The sequence below is a fragment of the Procambarus clarkii genome, chromosome 10, assembly GCF_040958095.1.
Source record: "Procambarus clarkii isolate CNS0578487 chromosome 10, FALCON_Pclarkii_2.0, whole genome shotgun sequence".
Classification (NCBI taxonomy): domain Eukaryota; kingdom Metazoa; phylum Arthropoda; class Malacostraca; order Decapoda; family Cambaridae; genus Procambarus; species Procambarus clarkii.
Window position 1 is genome coordinate 13,651,342 of NC_091159.1, and position 21,874 is coordinate 13,673,215.

Sequence of the window (21,874 nt, forward strand, 5' to 3'; positions counted from 1 at the left end):
ATCATAATTCTCAAACCTTGTGAACATCAAGACCAAGGCAAAAAAACAGACCTGATGCTTTGCATAATAAGCACTGCACTCTATATTAAAGCTTACTAACTAGGATGTTTAAAAAAGTAATAAAATAGACTAGTAAAGATATGTAGCAATACTGCAAGTTACCAAGGCACAAGTAATTTATAAAAATTGTCGGAATCCTCACCAGGGGCCCGACAGCCGAGTGGACAGTGCTCAAGATTCATAGTCCTAAGGTTCCAGGTTCGATCCCCAGTGGAGGCAGAAACAAATGGGCAATTTCTTTCACCCTGATGCACCTGTTCACCTAGCAGTAAATAGGTACCTGAGAGTTAAACAGCTGTTACAGGCTCCTCCTGGGGGTGTGTAACAAAAAGGCCTGGTTGAGGACCGGGCCGCGGGGATGCTAAGCCCCGAAATCCTCTCAAGATAACCCTTCTATATGAATCATCAATCACAATGAAAACTAAGGCTTGCTGGTTGCATTATACACTGCTTTGGGAAATATCTATCAGTAATGTGCACCAATTTTGATCTCCATGTGTCATCACCATGAGGATCCTTCACTGCTAATCATTTTCACCAAAGGACTAGGAGTTTTGATCCTGTTTCCCTTGCCACTAACATTTATACCGCTTCTGTTGTATTTGCCATATTCTTCTCAGAGATTACTGCTATTTGCTGGGACTGAGGGGGGATAAGGTAGTTTGTACATGACCAATACCACAATCCTCTTTTCCACTATTGTTGCCAAGTCTGTGATGATTATTATCGAGAGTGTGGACAGACCACATCTGCCAAAGTATTTTCTCAAAACTCAACTGTATTTGTAAAAGCAGGGCCCTTACCTCTCCACCCATGTTGTTTCGTTCCTGATAGCCACTTGGAAAAAGATTGCTTTCCTTTTTGGTTTTGTTACTGCATTGGCATGCAACTGCAACTCCTGAACTTTCTAGTTTCCCCAACTTACTCACGACATCATTTGCTTTCATGAACATTACTTGTATACTGCTCCAGTACTGCTTGGGGCCTGTGTTTGTGTGGAAAGGCAGTTAATATGGTCTGAATTTATAGAGCAGGGGAAAGATGTGATACCTTAACATTCAAACATTAATATACATGTATTGAATACATAATATAAATGATATATCATGCAATTGTTATACACTGCTATGAACTAGCAAAGATCCAGTATGTATTTACTTGCAGACACATGAATTGTATAATGAAAGTCAGTTAAGCCATCAAGTTGTTTATTGATAACTTTTCTACATTGGTTGCTGTGTCACTGTGGGAATGCACAGACAAAAGCAGACATGAAGCTAACAAAAATTGAAGTTGTGAACATTCAGACAGCCGAGATGGTGGAACCTTTACAGCTTCTGTGTCAGATGCAAGAGACTGAAGATTCTCGTACCACAACCACGTGTGCACAACATGGCCAATTAGGGATACCGACAGCATAGCACGATTTTTTTACCGAGCTTTGTAAAGGCTCTTATTGTCCCAGGAAATTAATATTTGTTACAATAGTCTTTTGAAACAATCTTATTTCCAGGTAACGACATATACCAGATTTGCTAAAGCCAGAGCTTCAAGAGAAACGTGTGGTCCAGCTGTTAGAGGACATGCGTCAGTTTACCACAGGTAGTTATAATGCATAGTCCTTAATGTTTCACAAAGCTTTTTTCCATAACAATAAATAGCCTAAAGATAACTTTACAAATTTAGTTTAGCATTTATTTTTATACAAAAAAATTAAAATAATTACCTTTATTACATAGCATAACTTTACAAAAATTTACAGAATATATTAATTCTGATCAGCTAACAATACATGACATGACTGTCAAACTAACCAACTTGAAACAGATACATAAATATTACATAAATAAAAGACTAGATATCTATCAAGATCATCCTGGAATGCAATATCATTTTCTTGGTCATTAGCAGCACAATGGCAATTTGAAAGTTACAGTAACATTTTGGCTCTTCCAGTACAGTAACACTGAATCACAAGGCTGATATTAAATATAAATTCTTTTTTTTTCACATGCATACTTCTCACTCAAAGGATAATAGCTATGAGTTCAATAAATTACAAAATGGAATTTCTTGACCATTTTGTGGCTATACATGTGCAAGAAATCAAAACTAGAACTGCAATATAATTCTGATAAAATGTTGGACAAAATTACTGTCAGGGTTCAAGATGAATGCTCCTGAAACATGCTAATATGAGGCTTTGAAAACTATATGCATACAATAGCACAATATGTAGTTAATGTTCCTGGTAACTACACTATACCAGTTAATTGGTTTCAAATGCAGCTTAGACATCCAAACATTGTAGTGTCAGTGTTCTCACTACAAAACAAGACTCGCATTCTATTCTACACTTTCCAAAATTAACTGCAGATATGATCGTAACAACCTATGTTTTGGTTACCTAACCCATACATGTCTCTCTCACAATTTAAAGTCTGCCTCAAAAAGTCTGTCCTTGTTAACACTGGAAGACCAGGCTGCCACTTACCACCATGGGAGAGAACTTAGCAGTTGCTATTGCTATTTTTAACGTTAAAGAACCTTGTGATGTTTACAACCTGTTCTCGACAAACCTACCACACTGCTGCTGCTGCTGCCATTAGGTACAGTACTGCAAAATAAAGTGTCAAGATTCAAATTACCCACAATCCCCCACTATCACTGATAGCATACAGCCATAATACCTCAACACTAAATTACTGAATATCTACAATATATGGGAGAAGTATAAGCATATATATGTGAAGCCTCACTATGTTCTATAGAATGAGGGGTTTGTGTATCTGTATTTATTAGTTGTATCATACCCATATCATCTTGGAGTTAAGAAATAGATGCCAAGGAAGAGTTTGTTGATAATAGCATGTTTAACTGATTTATATTAAATCTAGTCTTGATCGTCAATCACTTGTTCCAGTCATTAAATATTAATGATGGTATGAAACTTATTTTTTCCCATTATAATGCCTGTCTCTTCTTGCTTTTGTTATTGTTAATTCACCTATAAATTGTTAGGTTGTACTCCTTATCACGACTCGTTGGTAAAGTTACTCGTATCTTACTTTTAGGAATACGTAATGAACTAAAACAAAAAATATATGCAACTTTCAATATGAAGCATACAAGCTGCATATTGTCTTCCATTAAACTGGCAAAAGGACACTATACTTGTTAATCATGCTCACATTTTAAACACACTGTGTACAGTATTAGGCCTACTCATTCAAAATTATCTATTCTAAAATTCAATAAAGTAAACAAAAACGTAATCTCAAAATAATTAAAAATACAATTCATACAGCTGCCTAACGCAGGAAAACACTTCTTGAGCTAAAGCTACTGTGGCTCTGTACAACATACCCATGTTAAGCCTCTTCATTTTCACATCATTGAATTACTTAAAGATTTCAGGTGTTTTAATTTGCTTATTTGTGTACCTAGATACAAGAAGCTGCAGTTAGCTGGCTAGTAACTGACAAGCAGTCACCTATATTGCAATCACTCACTTTCCTCCAAATGACAACCTAGATCTAAAATTTATTGGTTGAGAACTTGAGCTGTATTACAAATATAAGCTGTTTTGTGGATGGCAAATGGTAATATAGATAGTGCTAAATCACAGCAACAGTTTTAACATTATTATGACAAGCACACCTCAGGGTATTCTTAGAATAGGGTTCACTATCAGTGATCATGGAGAAAAGGCAGAAGAAACAGCAAGCATTGCGGTAGTCTCTACCACAGGCTGGGCAAGGCAGAAGCAGCTGGTCAAGATAGGTGTTCAGAGCTGACTGCTCGACCACGAAGAGCTAGAGGAATCTGTAAAGAATTAAAATAAAATAAATTACCTATTGTATAAAGTTTGTTTTTTCCAACTGGGGATTAAACTATTTAAGATTCAAAAGAAACCTTTCTTTAACTAATACTTACCATAAGTGTTTCTAATTTCAAGTCAATATGCAAAGGGGTTATGAAAGAAACCACTGTAGAAAGAAATTCTGGTGAAAAATAGTTTCCTTCTTACTGTGCACCATCTAGATAAGGGCTATTAAATTGGGGCCCACAGACCAAATCCAACTCTACAGTGGTTGTAATGGCACTATGACAGCCGTGGGGAAATTAGGGCATGAGGTCTTCAGAAATACAGCCATACACAACCGTGAGTCTACAATGATGCCTCCCATCCCCATTCTCAAGAGACCCATGAATCTGCTGATCTAAAGAGCATAACTGGATGGAAAGAGAAGTGTATTCTGTACTCTTTAGTTGTTGCAATGAATATTCAAAGCAAATATATGCATCTATACTTACTTCACTAATAGCAATCTACGTTCCAATTCACAATCCTTAGACATATGTACAATATAGTACTTGAAGTCAATGCCCCATTCTAGGTTCCTTTTTAACAACACAGCACATGTACCTTACTTTGCAATGTATAACCTACATGAAGTACTTACTGTTCTAACCATTTTCTAGCACTGTACTCACCTCTTTAAACTTTTCTTCTCCACTAAGAACGGACATTGAACTTGCCCGCTTCATTCTGAAACAAAAAATAAATAAATGCAATTTTATTTTAATTAATATTAAATCTCAAGATGTGTAATTACTGAAAAATAAATACTGCACATACACTGTATGTGTGATGTTACCTCTGCCGAGCCTGTAATGCAAATACTGTACTGTACTGTACTGTAAATACAGTATATGAAAAGCATATATAATAATTGATATAAATCAATAATTTCTCATTATGGATAAATAAAAAATACTTATTGGTTAGATATAATACACTAAATAGATTTATACACAATAATACTTCAGCACCTGGAACTTCAAGAGGTCATTGATTTAAGCTATGGAAACAAAGCTGCAAAAAAAAATATGAAAGTTCACGTTTGCAGAATGGTAAATGGATCAAGTCAAGTGAGAAGGCTGTGGGTGCCAAAACCATCAGTAGTTTCAAAGCATCATATGACAATGAATACTGGGAAGATGGGATCACCATGAGCATAGCTCTCGTCCTCTAACTACACTTGGGTAATTATAGTGTACAATATTTAAAATAGGGCATATCTGCACCACACTGACCACCATTGGCTAATATATTCATTACAATGATATCCTGAAATCCAGTTTCTAAAGCCCCAACACAGCAGTAGCATTCTACATACATACTCTATATACATTTTCACTACCATGTTTCCCATGAGGTTATCTTGAGATGATTTTTTGATTTTGAGGTGAGGAGCATCAGCCCAGACAAAATATGAGCAACAGTAAAATGAAGTAAAGATACCACTTGTCCATTCATTATATCATTCATAATACAATATATAGCATCAGCAGCACCCATCTGCTTCATAGAACCAAATGTATAATGCTCCTCATGAATTTTCAAATACATTTACTCTCCCCTTACAAGCACAATGATTTTCATATTCTACCTCTTAGATTATATGGTGATGTAATCATTCTTAATGCAATGGATGAATAGAGAAAGGACATTTCTGAAAGAAAAAGCTATATTTCCCCCCCCCCTCTATACAGAAATTTTTTAACTACCGATAATTCCAAGTAAATAAATTTCAACAACGTCCCTATGCAACATCTTAACATTATTATATTGCAGACAATGACTCTCAATAATCAGGTTGAAGATATGATGACCAAGCCCCACACATCAGAAGATGGAGAAATGATTACGTTTTGGACCATTATCAAGTTGTGTGAGGACGACTTGATAATGGTCCAGGACAAACCGAAACATCGTCGTTTCTCTATCTTCTGATGTGTGGTTTGGTCATCATTATTATATTACATTTTTACTTTTATTAGAGTTTAAAAGAATTAAATTTCACATACAATATTTCACAAACACTGCTACCTTTCTATTCCTTTCTCCTTCCATCCTAATCTCACTTTTACTTCTCATTGTCTCCCAAAACTGCCAAAAAGCTTTTGATACTGTCCCCATAAAAGGCAAACTGGAGAAGAAGACTGGAATAACTGAAAGGGTACTGGACTGGGTGAAGGAGTGCCTGACACTGGAGACAAGAGGGGTCATAGTAAAAGGCAAAATATCAGTGACAAGCATCATCACACAACTCGATATTTTGAGAGGCAGAGATATAGTTCCGGATAGTAAACCGTCTCCAGATCACATAGAAAATTTTGTGCATGGCACCTACTCTAACACAAGCAAATTTCAGACTTACATCTAAATATATGATGGAAAAATACTAAACCCATTGATGACCTTCATGAGGCCAAAACTGGAATATGCAGTGGTGCAGTGAATCTTTAGAATCACACTGATAAACTAGATAGGGTTGAAAGACGTGCTACTAACTGGCTTTGGAACTAAAAATTAAGTACTACGAGTAGAAGCTGGAGGAATTAAATATGCCATAGCTAGAAGATAAAAAGAAGAAAGTGCCAGTATGAGTACCACATAAAATAGTAACAGGAATACAATTGACAAAGCAGAATTTTTATAACCTGCAAATTCAAGAACAAGAGGCCATAGAATTAAGGAAACAAAATTACTTAAAAAATATACTTAAGTGCTCTTTTCCTAACAGTTGTAGAAGGTTGGAGCAATTTAAGTGAGGTTGTGGTGGACGCTAAAACCATTAGTAATTTCAAAGCTTCACATGACAGCTTATTGGGAAGACGGGACATCATGAGCATACATCTCGTCTTGTAACTACACTTGGGTAATTAAACATAGCAACCAAACTCACTCAGATACACACTGTGCATGTGGAAAATAAAAGTGTGTGTGTGCATGCATGTATGTATGTATGTATGCATGCACATGTATATTCATTATTCACACACTGTGCTCGAATGATTTTAATTTGTTCCACTTTCAATTGCATTTTTTTAATACTACTACTTTTGAGCAAAATCTATGTTCTACCATCAGAACCACAACAAGGGTGCAAAACTATAACAGCCAGCTATATGGAACAGTTCATGCTGTGTGTATTTTAAGCATTTTTTCATACTAGAGTTCATTAATAACAGTGATTTTTTTAAGCATAACGACAAAAATCTGCAAAACCCAATGGTTGGTAAATGCAAACAAGTGACAAACTTACCTTAAACAGATGGAGCTGTTTAAATAATTTTTTTTTTTCAAGTTTATTGCTTTCAAAATCTTAAGATTCTCTATATACGTGTATACTTGAACACTTATACTTAGGTATGCATATTTTATTTATGATTTATTTAAGATTTACTTTCAAACACTGCAATTTAATAAACTTAAGGAAAACTAATGAATGCAGTATTGAAAACAAATATATACAGGTATATATAATGTACATATATATACTATATGACACAGAGTGCCTTCCCCCCCATTTAATTTAGGACAAGCTGAATGAAAAATGATCTAAACAGATATAAAAAACATTCTTACCTTAAGTCTGTGTCTTCGCCATCAACATCTAATCGTCCTCGTAGTTTATGCACCAGCTTGGCACTAGATCGTCGTATTGAAGCTCGCAACTTGGAGAATGAACTGGATCTCCGAAGACGACCATACTCATACTATGTGGCAAACACTGCATCACATCTCTGACTCATCTCCCTCAACAGTGGTAGTGGTGGGAGTTACAGTGCAATAACTAGTAGCATCTCTTTCAATAATACTCATAAATGACTAACAAACAGTGAAGAGGATGTCCAAGATATAAAACAATAGGCTTCAACTGTATATACTGTAATTTAAATGACCCTTCCCACATTCGAAGCAACACACATTCATAATCATACCCTTATTTTATTATTTGCAAAATTAAGTTCTGCACACCTACTTTAAGGTGTGAAAAGATTACCAAAAAGAAAAGATCACTTCTTTCATTCTGTTCCTTTATTTGCCATATCATGCCACATGGTCCTCCTGTTTTTCCTCTTCCACTACAAGTTTTCACTCTAGCAAGCATCTAATCAATGTCTGTCTGATATGCTCTTCAATCCAACAGCTTTTCATATCACATACTTATCTACAACTAACTTTCCCTGTACAGTATTTCTTCACAACTACTCTTTCACCACTATTTCAGGAACACACTCCAACTTTAAGAAAATTATAGGCTGTAATCTTCATTGCAAAGATGAATTATTTCATCAAATGTTTTGTAATGATGCCATTTACTTTATGGTTCTGTATGATGCTTGCTCTCTTTCAATATTACTATCCTCAAATCTAATCAATATTTATATACAGTATTGTACTTCAAATTGAGTACCAAAATATTTGTCCATTTTCAATCATCCATAATTCTCAAAATTTTAGATATTCAATCTATTTTATATAAAAAGAAATACTACATTCATATTTAACATGCCTAAGGGTATCTTTTCACATGTGTACAAGTTTTGTACATTACTACCACTCTACATCATTTACTACAAAAATACTGCACCTCGTTCGTTCTTTCAATCATCGACTCTGTTTTCAACTTGCTTCATCTAGAGTGGATCATTTGATTCTATTACTGAAAATATCAAACAGTCGGCAAAATGTGTTGTCCTTTTGCACCAAATTAACTCAAATACTTTTTTCTGTGCTATACAGTCGCCTTAAACTAAAGAGCCGTTCACCCATTCCAGATGTTATTCTCCCATGTCAGTCTTGTGTATTTTTTCATAGCATAAATTTTTTCCCCACACAGCACACTTATTCAGGAAGGTATAAAATTTGCATTTTCTCATCTACTCAAATTTTCTATTTATCACAAATGAGAGGAAGTTGTTAGATGGAGTGAGTAAGTGCAAGCGAGTGTGAATGAGTGTGATGTAATACTATCTGATGTGTTATGATGGAAGATGGGAAGAAGCAATAATCGAGATTGTGGAGTGCTGTGCCCCCAATTCAAGTGACACGAGTTTGGTCACATGGGTGCGCAGAGCTGCAACAATTTGGTCATGTATACAGAGGAAATCAATGCAATCTTTCAAAGACAGATTTTTCTGTGTATAGGACCTCCTTTATATTAATTTAATTTTGTCTTATTTAGCATATACAGTACCAAACTTTGTTACAACAGTCTGGTTAATATTTCAGTTAAACCAGAAAATTTTTAGATTACTGGAATAATAATACAAAATAATGACAGACTTTTACTCTACATGAATAAAGAAAAAATTGCCCGATATTGGATTTTTTTTTTTGAATAATGAAAATAATGAAAATATATTAGAAGGTAAAATGAGTACAAATAAAAACTAAATATTTTGCATGATATAAGATGCTTAAGAAATTGGAGAAATTGGAGGTACAGTATATAATAATAGCTTATCACTGGAGAAGTTCTTAAAATATGGTAAGATCAATCTTAGGACATCCCCCTCCCCCCAACCCTACACACAACAAAATTTAGACTTGAAAATGTGTGTACTGTATTTGATACACTACAAATCAGCAATGTTAACATAACATTTGCAGTCACGTCCCCATAAAAACCTAAATAAATAAATATATATATATATATATATACTGAACTAACTATATATATATATATAGTTAGTTATATAGTTTATATATATATATATATATATATGTGTATATATATATATATATATATATATATATATATATATATATATATATATATATATATATATATATATATATATATATATATATATATATATATATGTCGTACCTAATAGCCAGAACGCACTTCTCAGCCTACTATGCAAGGCCCAATTTGCCTAATAAGCCAAGTTTTCATGAATTAATTCTTTTTCGACGACCTAACCTACCTAACCTAACCTAACCTAACCTACCTTTTTCGGTTACCTAACCCAACCTAACCTATTAAAATAGGTTAGGTTAGGTTAGGTAGAGTTAGTTAGGTTCGGTCATATATCTACGTTAATTTTAACTACAATAAAAGAAAATTGACCTCATACATAATGAAATGGGTAGCTTTATCATTTCATAAGAAAAAAATTAGAGAAAATATATTAATTCAGGAAAACTTGGCTTATTAGGCAAATCGGGCCTTGCATAGTAGGCTGAGAAGTGCGTTCTGGCTACTAGGTACGACATATATATATATATATATATATATATACATACATACATATATATATATATTGCAAAAGCAGAAAGATCATGTGGACATCACCCCTGCCACTGTAACTAAAGGTACAGTATTATTAACCTTCACCACCACCACCACCACCACCATTGTGAGACAGGACCAGGAGGAGGGTTGCTGCCACTAGTCTACTCATGCATATAACACTATGTACTACCAATCTCTTCATAAAATATCATGCACATCACACACTCCCAACACCACCTCAATAATACATTTCTGGAAAAACATTTAAATACATAATTTGAGTAGTTAATTCCTTATAGTTCCCCTATTCAAGACCTGGGTGCAGATAACAATACTCCAGTTATAAAGATTACAAACACAAGTATTTAACAAAGTAGACTAAAGCGAGTTGCAACAGAGGTGCCAGTCACTCATGACCAAGCTAGTCTTTGTAAAGCAATAAAAACTCCAATACAAAGTACTGTATTTATAGAAGAATTAAAGTTTTATGGAATTTCTTGCAAGATGCACAAAGTCTCCATTAAGTGTAGAAAACGTCCCCTTACCAGCTATTGAATTCATTCATTCATTCATGTAGTGTTTGGTAATGATGGTTAATTTCACTCCACACCAATTATTATACGGTAGATACTTCTACTGCAAGTCACAGCACATTCCAAAACCCCAGGCTCGATTCTTACAAACATTCCATAGTTCCCTTTACATTTTTCTCTCGTTTCATCACTACTGTACTTCCACTTGCATGAAGAATACCTCTTTCTTAATTTCTTTATTTAACTGCAGCCAAAACATTCTACTGTATATACATTAAGAGTATTTTTGTGAACTATGAAATTTGGTGTGAAATTCGGCAACCAATCTAATTTAACTACAGTACAGAACCACCATTCTCTTAAGAAAAATGAACCAAGGAATTAACACACAAGGAACCCCCCATGTGGATTTGCATTATTAGGAAAAAACACCCAGTAACATGCAATATAAGCTCTCCAAAATATAATCCAATTTATCTGTTCTTAATTGTACCTTAATAACCTTACTAAATTGTACTAAATTGCCTTGACCTGTTTTAAATATACTGTACAGTACTTTTACCAATTTAACAAAATGTATACAGAATTACGACATACCCACATGCATGTGTGTGTGTGTGTGTGTATACACAGATGCATACATAATGGATGCTTATTACATTGTGAGAATGAGTAAGCACTTGTGTTTACATAATGTGTAAAGTGGAAGCAAGGTCTAGCTGTAAAGCCCCTCTTCATTGTTATTGTATCTGGTGCCTTTATACCACATTATTACCTGGTACTACTTCATACATGTTTCCACTACCCCTGGTTCAAACTCATTCCACTTGTTTACAACTCTTGTATGCAGAGTGGGGTAAATGTGAAATTAGTGTGAATGCATGGTGGTCAAAGCAAACATGATTCACTTCGTATTGCATTATGGAGAGTCAGAGGGTAAAAATGCAACAGGTCCAATATCTATGAGGTGTGACTTTAGACCTTTCACTGCACACATTTAGGTACGTACATGACAGCCCACTCACAATGTAACAAGCATCCGACTCTGTATGATTTTAATCATTCATAAGCATACCAACCTACAGAAGCTCTAAATATGTTTAGGTTCAAGGTTATTAATCTCAAAAGTGTACATTTACAATGCATTCTGTTTTTGTCAGTAAGTGGCATTCAATTTGTACATGTATTAGTAGTGTATAAACAGTGAGGATTATCATATGCATGAATGCAAGCATGCACACATACAGAGTTGATACATAGGTCCAATCTTGTGCTCCTGCTGTAAGAAACACATTCTGTATTTTTTTATGTTTTTATAATGTTAGTTTTTACAACTTGTGTCAGGAACTGGAACCAGTCAGTTTCGTATTTTCCCGGATAATAATCCCACGATTTATTTATATTCTGTTCCCCAACTACTGCCAAGTGCACATACCAATTGTCTCGCCCTACTCAGGATTGAACCAAGGTTGTGCTTGAAAGGAAAGTTTCATTGCCGCTACACCATGGCAATGTCTACGGATTATATTTGTGCTCATGCTGCATCACATCAAGATACCTTCATGATAAAAAGAGTAATGTTTACTCCCATCTATCTACATCATTAATTGTAAAAATTCCATTTTACACAGAATATGTATGATTAATGTGGCAAGTAATTATCAAAGAAAGTGTCAAACCAGCAAGATCATTTTATAGTACATCACAGACCATTAACAAATTTCTAGGTATCCTTCAGGATAGCAATACATGAGCTAAAAGACATGTCAAGTGATGTTAAAGATATAATTCACCAAGGTTCTTCTGACATAACCAGAGAGCCTGGCAGGCCCTGGAATAAGATGCCAAGGAAACAAGATTGACAAAAGAGCAACAGCTTGGGAAGCATAACCTAAAAATTAACACTGCACCACAGAAACAGATTCGAGAGCATAATGACGGAACTTATAGAGCTCAGTGTCAACTTAACAAAGGAACCCAAATAACGAAGGAATTTGAGAGATTAAAGATTCACAACAAAAGTAAAGGAATGGGGTTCTGTCAAAGCAGATTAGTAGGTGGTGACGATATTAGGCTCAAGAAAGTGCTCCACATATAGCTAAGACATGACCACTGGCACAGAAAGAGGCCAAATGGCAGAGTAAAGACCAATAATGAACAACCTGTTAAGCCACCTTATACTGGTGCCGAGGACACAAATGAGACACTAAAATAACCAGCTCAAAAACTCGGGACACTTGGTAGATACTGACATCCCAGGTAAAAGTAAGCCACTAATTGCCTGAAGGGAGGCAGTTTAAGGAATGAAATAGAAAAGGGAATGAGCAAGAAACCTGAGAAGGGCTACGGACCAGGATTGAGCCAGCAACAGACTAGAGATAGACTGGAGGAAGAATGCAAATGAGGTCCCACTGATGATTCCACAGAGGTGAAGAGATGCGAGGGCTGCTGAACTTCTCACAAATCCAGGAGTCTCTGTCCATCTCATATTCTATCAGAATTGAACAGAACTGGATGATGCCATCCACTGGAATAATGGACACTCCCAAAATGTCATCTGCACCGAGGACTAAACCCAGAGAATCTAGAAATGAGGCTATTCAGAGTATCTGCCCCACAGGAAAAGGGAGCAAACAGGAGCTCCCTCTATTGAAGAAATGAATCACTGATGTGAATTTTAGTGAAGCTGAATCTGCTAAGTGGGAGAGCACAGTGGGAGAGGGACACAGTACTACCAAAGAGCCAAAGCTCAACCCCTGCAAGCACAACTAGGCGAGTACAGTAAAATGTCATCCAAACTAACAACTGGAGGCCCAAATTACCCAAGTCATTAATGTACTTAACCAGTCACAGAGAATCCAGAATTGACAAAGTACAACCCAAATATGGCTAGACACCAAGCTTATCCCAAATGGAAAAGCTCTGAAAGTGGCAGAGGATATGGCCTACTTTGAATCCTGGCCAACAGCTGAACTATGCCACTCATTGTCCCACAGATGCACGGAAATGAGCCAAAACTGACTTGAATCTGTCTGTCAAACCTGGTAAACAGTAGTTATTGGTAAAGTCGGACAAGGAATGTGATAAATGAGAGAGGCAAAAAGATAAACTGGGGATCCAGAAAGTCCTTAATTGGATGCCACTAGGAGATACTGTACTGAGTAATTACAATGACCCTCTTCTGTTGCACAACATATTGTGAATGATAGTCCAGACACGGTCAGCTTGGAAGGAACTACGGATACCTGCCAAGTCAGAGAAGACCAAGCCTAATGAAGGCCTAAACATTATGTCTAATGTCCAAGTATCTCGGGGCAATGCTTGCCAAAATACTCCTCATTGTCATTCACCACACCATGACTGAAGATTACCATGGAAGGGATAATAAAAGAAACCTCTTTGGGTATTGAACTAAGATGAATAGTGGAGAGGCTATGACTTTGAAGATGAGTGAAATGATAGTTTAACCCCCACCAGCACTCTTACTTCTTCCTTAAGCCTGAGAAAAATGTTGAAAGAATGGCCCACAAAATGGAACAAGAAGATCACAGCCATAATACCTGCCAGAGAGGCTGAAGAAATGCTCCTGCACCAGCTATTGCCTGATCCAAAACCAGAAAAACAGTAGTGGAAAACAGAAGTGAACAGTAAAAAGAACTATCAGCACTCTCCTGGAAGTGACTAAGGCGTGATGCACAGCATAGAAATCCATTACTGACACTTCAAAGGAAAGGGCAAAAGTTTTGGCAAGGTATCTGCAACAGATACCCCAGTAAATAAGGACAAGGAACACAAAATATGGAAACTCTCCTCATGTATTGATACTGTAAAATGTCCAGAGCAAAAAAAGAATGGCAAGCCTTCACTGAACAAGTCTAAGCCTTGTGGTCCACAGTGGGTAAAACCACTGGCAAAATGGGAAACTGGATATGAAGCCGATACAAACCCGTGTTACAAGAAAGAGTTGCAAATACAGCTCCATTAAGTGCTTCAAAGGTGAAACCCCACAAAATAACACATTAAAGTTCTAGGTGGCTTTTTGCCAATTCATAATACTCAAGAGACAGAAATGAGCCATTTTTTCAGGGAATATAATAACGATTGTCTGCCAACCAGGAGAAACTGGGACCTTTTAATGTAACCAACCAGGCTGTGAAGGTGAACTCACAAACATTCGGGTTCATTTCAGAAGTAGTTTCTTACAACTTTAGCAAATTATGCCAGACCAGAGAGGCCTGATGAATTGCAGAGGGGGCTGTTAAATCCAGACACTATACAGGAAACACCTTAAGGAACACGGAGGCAACACCCAGCTCAAAAAGGGATGGATTACAATAAATGCCATCAAACTAGAGCAACAACCTCTCGGGAGCAAGAGTATATCTACTTTCTGAAAAACATTCTTTCCATCTCGATAAAACATGTTATGGAGAAAATATCATTATTCATTAGAGTAACCTATTATACCGCATTATGAATGAACATTCACAAAAATACCAGAATAACAGTTTTAAGAGGAGGGTTCTACATGGAAACCAAGAAACTTGTTATAGATAAGAGTAATAATAGTTATTTTTGTTTTAAGAGAAAAGGAATAATGTATTACCATATATTATCTCAACAAAGCCTACATTTATCGAGTAAACATTATTTGTCAAATGCTGTATGGAGATTTAATTATATAAGAAATAACTTCAAATATCCTCCACCACTAACTCTGAAGTATCTAGTCAATTATGTGCACCATGATATGCAAACATTAAACTTTTATAATCTCAACTCCTCTGTACTCACAAACAGGAGCAACTATATAGTTTATTAATTGAATTGTTTAATAAAATGAAAATCAAAAAAGGCAAATCCTTAATATTAAGTACTGTACTTTAAAGTATGTCCACAAACTAATAATCTTGCAAATGATTCTTTGGTTACTATTCTGAGGACAAATTATTCTACTTACAGTTAATTAACACAACATTAAAGACATGAAAACTGCCTACATACACAGTTAGAGAAATACACCGCCACCTTTACTTGTCCATCACCTGCAAGAGGATGGGGGAAGTGCACTCAATGTAGAACACTGTGCAACAAACTACACCTATGGTTTAGTTAGGGTTACCTTTGTCTTCACATACATAGTATTAGTAATGATAAATTTTTCTCATCACAGACTACCATTCTGAAACTCAAGAGAATATAAATTGGCCAAATAAAAAGTTAAATTAGTTATATATAAAAGATGCATCATTTAGATCACTTTAATTATTCTTATATTTTCTGAAAAATGTTGTTTATCAAAAGTGCAGCACATTATAAAAGGCTGATCAAAAAAAAGCACTATGAATACCACATTAACAGAAAGCTATCCAACAGCTTGTTTTTTTAAATAAATTTTGTATATCAAGAGAACACAACCCAAACCGATTACTAGTTCTGTATTTGGTCCGATAAAACCTTTTACATCACCTCCTTTTATTGAAATAACTGAAGGGCTATGACATGTAATCAAGCTGTAAGAGCAGAGAGAAGTAGAGAGTACAAGTTTCATCAATATCTGAATTACTTATTATCAAAACTTAACACAAAGCTATTCAAAGATAGAAAAAATTACATATATAGATAGAGAACATTTATAACTTGTACATGTGTAGCCTTGTCTACAAATGATTCAGATATTCAGGAACCAAAACACTGATACTAAAACATTTCCTACACAAACCATCCGAACATTCGCCACATTAAACGTGCACGTAACACTCGCATGCAAGAATCTCAACATGCAATGTCATACCAATATCATTACAAAGCCAGTAAAACAAACAAAATCAAAATACACACAAGGAGAAAAGCAAACAAAATATCTAGCTCACATGATTTATTTCTGATAAGGTACACAAGTGTCACTATTTAATTTTGGTACGGGAACAAATGAGCATCTTGAATAGAGTTCAAAAAAAGCATGTGTAACATAACTTGCCAAGTTGCTGTGATAAAGAGATTATGCTGTTGTAATGAATGATATACATCAAACAAATATCCCAGCACCAAGGAATGAACATGCTTAAAGTCTTGACCGAACTATACAAACCTCTGTGTATCTCAACCTGTTACAAGACCTACCATTTAAGCTGTGGGGGGGGGAACCTATTGGACTTTACATTTCCTATTCAAAAGATTGACAAACTAAATGTGGCTTAAAACTTGACATCTTGCTAACAAGCTGAACAAAATATCAGACAAAACAGCAGTTGTATTAAGTACAGAGAAGAACATATCACATACAGCTTGGCTAGGAAAAATAAAATGTGCATTTAAACAACAAAAATACAAAATAATTTACGTGCACTATCTCTAAGTATCGCTGGAAAATTCACAATGTGTGAGAGCTCAAGCCTTGACGCAAGGAATACAAAATAGCAGCCTTGACCTTCCAAAGCATCAAAATAAATTTTACTCAGCTGCAAAACCTTGCAATTAAGTTATGTTTAAGGCCAAAATGCTGATTTAACTTTAAAAATACAAATCCTGCCATTCAATTTCCTTAAGAGGAATAATGAATACAATAATTGAGATTAATGTCATGTATCTTTCTCATTTACATCTGATCCTCAAATGCATATAAAGGGTACTAATGTAACTTCCTAAAAAACATAAGTTTTTCAGTTTAATTTTACATGTACAAAAGTATGGTTGCAGAAAATTGGTGTTTCAGCTTTACATGGTTAAATGAAGCAAAGGATTCCATATGAATTAAATGTTTATAAATGAAACCAGTCTGTCAAGCAAACAAAACCTAAGGAAAACTCCGATTCCTGCATACAAAACTAGTTTCGTGATTCAATGCAAGAAATTTAAACTATGTACCGGTAAGCAGTAAATAAACTTGTGACTATAATGCATATAGGTCTGCAAGTGCTGTACTATTAAATTCTTTATGAACACAACCAAGTATTAATATATAACATGTCCAGCTAACTTTGAACACACTTTAAATTTAACATTTTCTTCATAAATCACAATTGTAACTTTTTCTTCAAATTCATTCCTAATTCTACATGTTCTGCAATGTTATTTTTTATTACCAGCTCCACTAAATTCAAAACGTTGCGATAGTGCTTGCTGTGCACATGAACATGCAATTAACTACAGCTGACCCACACATCAAACTTCAATTCTGCATATATTTATGTATTTTAAATATTTCAACTTGGGATGTTGCATTATCATGCACGTCAAAAAAAAAGTTAAAAGAACTTTACCGGAGTCGACATTTTTTTTTATTTGAAGGGCTTAATAAAGCTCTTATACGTAAATAATTTTCTCCAATAAATTTATAATCTACTTGGTGTTTCTTTACAGCATTGTCAGCACTTTGTGCTCTATTCAATCAATCATACAGGTTAACACCAATGGACAAGTTAAAAGATGAAAAGCAAATGTCCAGTACTAAGTATATTTTTACTACAAAGTACTGTATAAGATATATGAGTAAATGCACTTGAAAAAGTGTCAAGGACGATTATGTTGATAGAACACAACATATTGTATAGCAATAAAAAAAATCTGTATTAAATAAATTATTTCCACCATCAAAGGCACAATGGAGGAAACGTTTCTAAAAGTATGGTGTTGGGAGGATTACCATTAATATGATTCAAGAGCTTTGTGCCATACCATTACCATATCATGATAATTACCAAGTAATTATCAAAAGCCGGCACCAACCTGGGAATATTATATACCGTGTAATATTTTATTACTGGCCACTATAAAATACATTTATAAGATTAATTCATAAGGTTAACATTAACTCAAATTACTTTTTTATAGATTATCACTAAAAAAACTGGATTGTGTATCTTTTGACAATATTAGTGAAGGTCCACATAATACATGACCTGGGTAATTAATTAACAAGTAAACTATGACTGCTATAAATTTAGACAGCCACATCAGTAAGATGACCCAATAAAATATTAAGGTCGTTCTTGGATTCAGCAAGAGAGATGTTTCAGAACATTTCTACATATGGATAATCCTGAAACCTGAGTTCCAACTTGTAAACTACAATAAGGATGACTTTATATTCTATAGTGATGGTCCCTTGTCTGCACATGAACAAAATTACTGCACTTTAAAGTTACCTGTACATATCAATACAGTACATCCACTGAAAACTTTGATATAAGGTAGTTATCTGAAGCAAGTCATAAGTGACGGAATGTTATGCAATAAGAGGGGTAGAAAATATTATCGGCACACTAAGCCCCAATGGACATATGCTTTTCACTGAAAACCTTTACTAAATAGGATTACCGGTGTTATCACAAGTACACGAGAAAAAAAAAGGTTCAAGTACCTACTTCAGTTTTATTCTAAGTTTCCAAATCTTACACATTTGTATTACAGCATACTATACTTTAGAAATTTAACTTTGTAATTTTTCTTCATATACTTAAATAGTTGCCAAAGAGTAAATATGCAACAGTTTGCCTAAAATGAACCAGCATCATGAGCTAGTGTCCTCCAAACACTATCCCATATCTCCAAAAACAGTACTGTATATTATTAATGTAACCAGATTAAATAACTGAACGATAAAATAATCTATTCATAGTGTAACTAAAGTACCAACAAGCACTAAATTGACTTTGAAAACTGTGGAAGCACATTCTTGTACATAACATGTAACATAACTCCACATTAAACCCATATTCACTTCTCATATGCATAGGAATACAACAGTCAAGTACTACCATCTGTGGCATTCCTTACCTGCAATTAGTGCTGAAAATCTGGCCCAATTCAATCATTTGACTTTGTTACCTATCTTTGGTTAATGGAAAATAAATCTAACATCACACTCAAAAGGCAATAAAGAAAATAATGGCAACCATGCTAATTTATTGTCTAACACAACCTCCAAATTAACAAGTACCTTAGCATAATTCACATGAGATACCAAGCTATGTAAATGCTATAATGAGTGAAAGAGAGAGTGAGTGTGTGTGTGTGTGTGCGTGTAATATGTATTTAAAACAGCTGTTATTATTATTATATAATATATACATATATATATATATTATATATATATTTTTTTACAAATTTATGAAAGACATTATTGCCTAAAATTGACAACATATTTCATACTGAAACTATAATTGAAAGAGTTGGTGGGAATTTGAAGAGGTGGCCACTAGACAGACAACAGCAATACATTGCTCATGAGGGCGAGAGGAAACAAAATGGTGAAACACAAATTTAAGTAATTAATGCATCTGTGTAGAAATAAAGGTGAGTGGGCTTTTCCCCTGTACACTATAAAATAATGCTGACTACAAATAAATAATATATCAATACAGCAACAACACAGGTGAAACAGACTCTCGGGTGAGGTGCGGGAGGACGTGTGGGGCACATTGTGTTACGGCAAAACAAATCACCAATATCCATCATCTTATAGGAGGCTAAAAGAATTCAACATTTGACCAGTCAACTTACAGTATTTAGTTATCTTCATATCATGCACATGCTTGGTGTTTTACTAGTCATTAATAGTCTCTTAAAAATATTCTTCCAAATATAATAGTGAAGCTTGCTAAGAAATTGTAATGGAACTAAATTTGCATGTACTATATACTGCATCTTTATAAAGTTAACGAGTAATTACGAAAATAATCATATCCCACTTCTACAAAATGCAATATATTTCTTATATGCTTCATTAAATTTGTGTTTAAGCCAGAATAAATGATAAAGAACACTTTCCATCATGCCAACATGAAAACAACAACTATACTGTACTTCAAAACTGACACATTTCCTGGGAGTTTTATTAATACTTTCTTGTTACGTTACATCCCTATGCACTGTTATAATGGATTTTGATTTGTTTTACCAGAACACACTGTTGTGGACGCTGTCGAGGCTGGCAACTGCTTACCCACATTGAGGCTTCACAAAGTCATCCTCTAATGGTGTTGGGATTTAAAAAGCTATTTGATATTCTAATAGACATGCTGATATCTGTATTAAACATTTAACATGTTAGTGAATGGGAAAAGAACTAAAAAATGGGAATGATCACAATTACATAAACTTTTTTTATTTAGCTATTTTATCATTTAAACTAAATTTAATGTTAAACATTTAAACATAATTTAATGTTAGTAAAAGAATTATGAATGCAAGAATTTAGGTGATACATGCTAATTGTTTAAATGTTAAAGATGAATGCAATCCCCAATTCAAGTATGCTCCTACCAAATCACTAACTTGTTAAATCAATGCAACAAATACTATATATCTTTTTCTCTTGGATGCAAATGAATAATTGTCCAGGAAACTAAGATAATGCACACTAAGAATGACTAAAGCTGAAGTGTGTCTGAGCATATGACGGACATAGTACACAGTGCTTCAGTTAAAACTAGTGCTCACCGATATACTTTAACAATTATTCTACTATGAGGAAACTGCAGAGGCTTCAGAACACATTACTTTAAATATCATAAATAAATAAAACCCTAAAAATATGACAACCCAATGCTCAGGCCATTCTCAGCTGGGATAACTGCCTATACAGCAGACTATGTCTCTGGAGGGGTTGGAGAGGAGGGTTCTACACTACCAGCCACCAGCCAGCGTCTTTTAAAATAAAATAAAAAAATAAAGAGTCCAAGACAGGCGTGGGTTGAGCGCATTCTGCTTGTGCTTCATTCAGGACTGAAAGCCGAAAGCGTGGAAGATTTTTTTAATACCGGTGTGGCGTGCGTCGTCTTGCGATCTTTGTGAAGTGGTAGACCCCATGGGGGAAGGGAAGTTTGGGGGCTGGGGAGAAAGAGAATGCACCTGAGCCATCAGTCTGGGAATGATGAAAGAATCTGTGCCACCCCAGCTGTTTGCCACTTGGATAGTCAAGCTTTTAATTTACTCATCAAAGCAACAATGAAGTTAAATATAGCTCAAGCTACTCTTTTATAATCAAATGAAAGCTTAGGAATCCACTTTATCAAAGAACATTTCAAGATTCAAAGTCAAATACAGTAATGCTACTTAGATATTGCATACTGATAACAGCTCAGTTTAAGACAAAATGCTCAATAAATTACTCCAATTATCAACCATATTCATCTTTTCTAATGTTTCTTATATAAATTCAACCACATCTCTCTCTATACA

The 21,874-nt window shown here is 34.9% G+C and overlaps 1 protein-coding gene across 27 annotated transcripts in view; it reads right to left on the reverse strand.

Moving 5' to 3' along the window:
- Positions 1-1,251: 1,251 nt before the first annotated feature.
- The window catches only part of Klc (kinesin light chain), a 187,686-nt gene continuing 167,063 nt past the window's right edge, over positions 1,252-21,874 (reverse strand). For 17 of the 27 annotated variants that reach the window (XM_069321609.1, XM_069321607.1, XM_069321608.1 and 14 more), the window contains 3 exons: positions 7,499-7,629; positions 4,558-4,612; positions 1,252-3,885 (listed from right to left, as the gene is read on the reverse strand). In XM_069321609.1, coding sequence (XP_069177710.1) covers positions 3,835-3,885; positions 4,558-4,612; positions 7,499-7,629 — 237 coding nt within the window. In that variant the 3' untranslated portion in view covers positions 1,252-3,834. Of the gene's footprint in view, positions 3,886-4,557; positions 4,613-7,498; positions 7,630-16,553; positions 21,524-21,874 lie in introns of those variants that run through there. The other 10 variants (XM_069321626.1, XM_069321613.1, XM_069321630.1 and 7 more) reach the window with 3 other exon arrangements.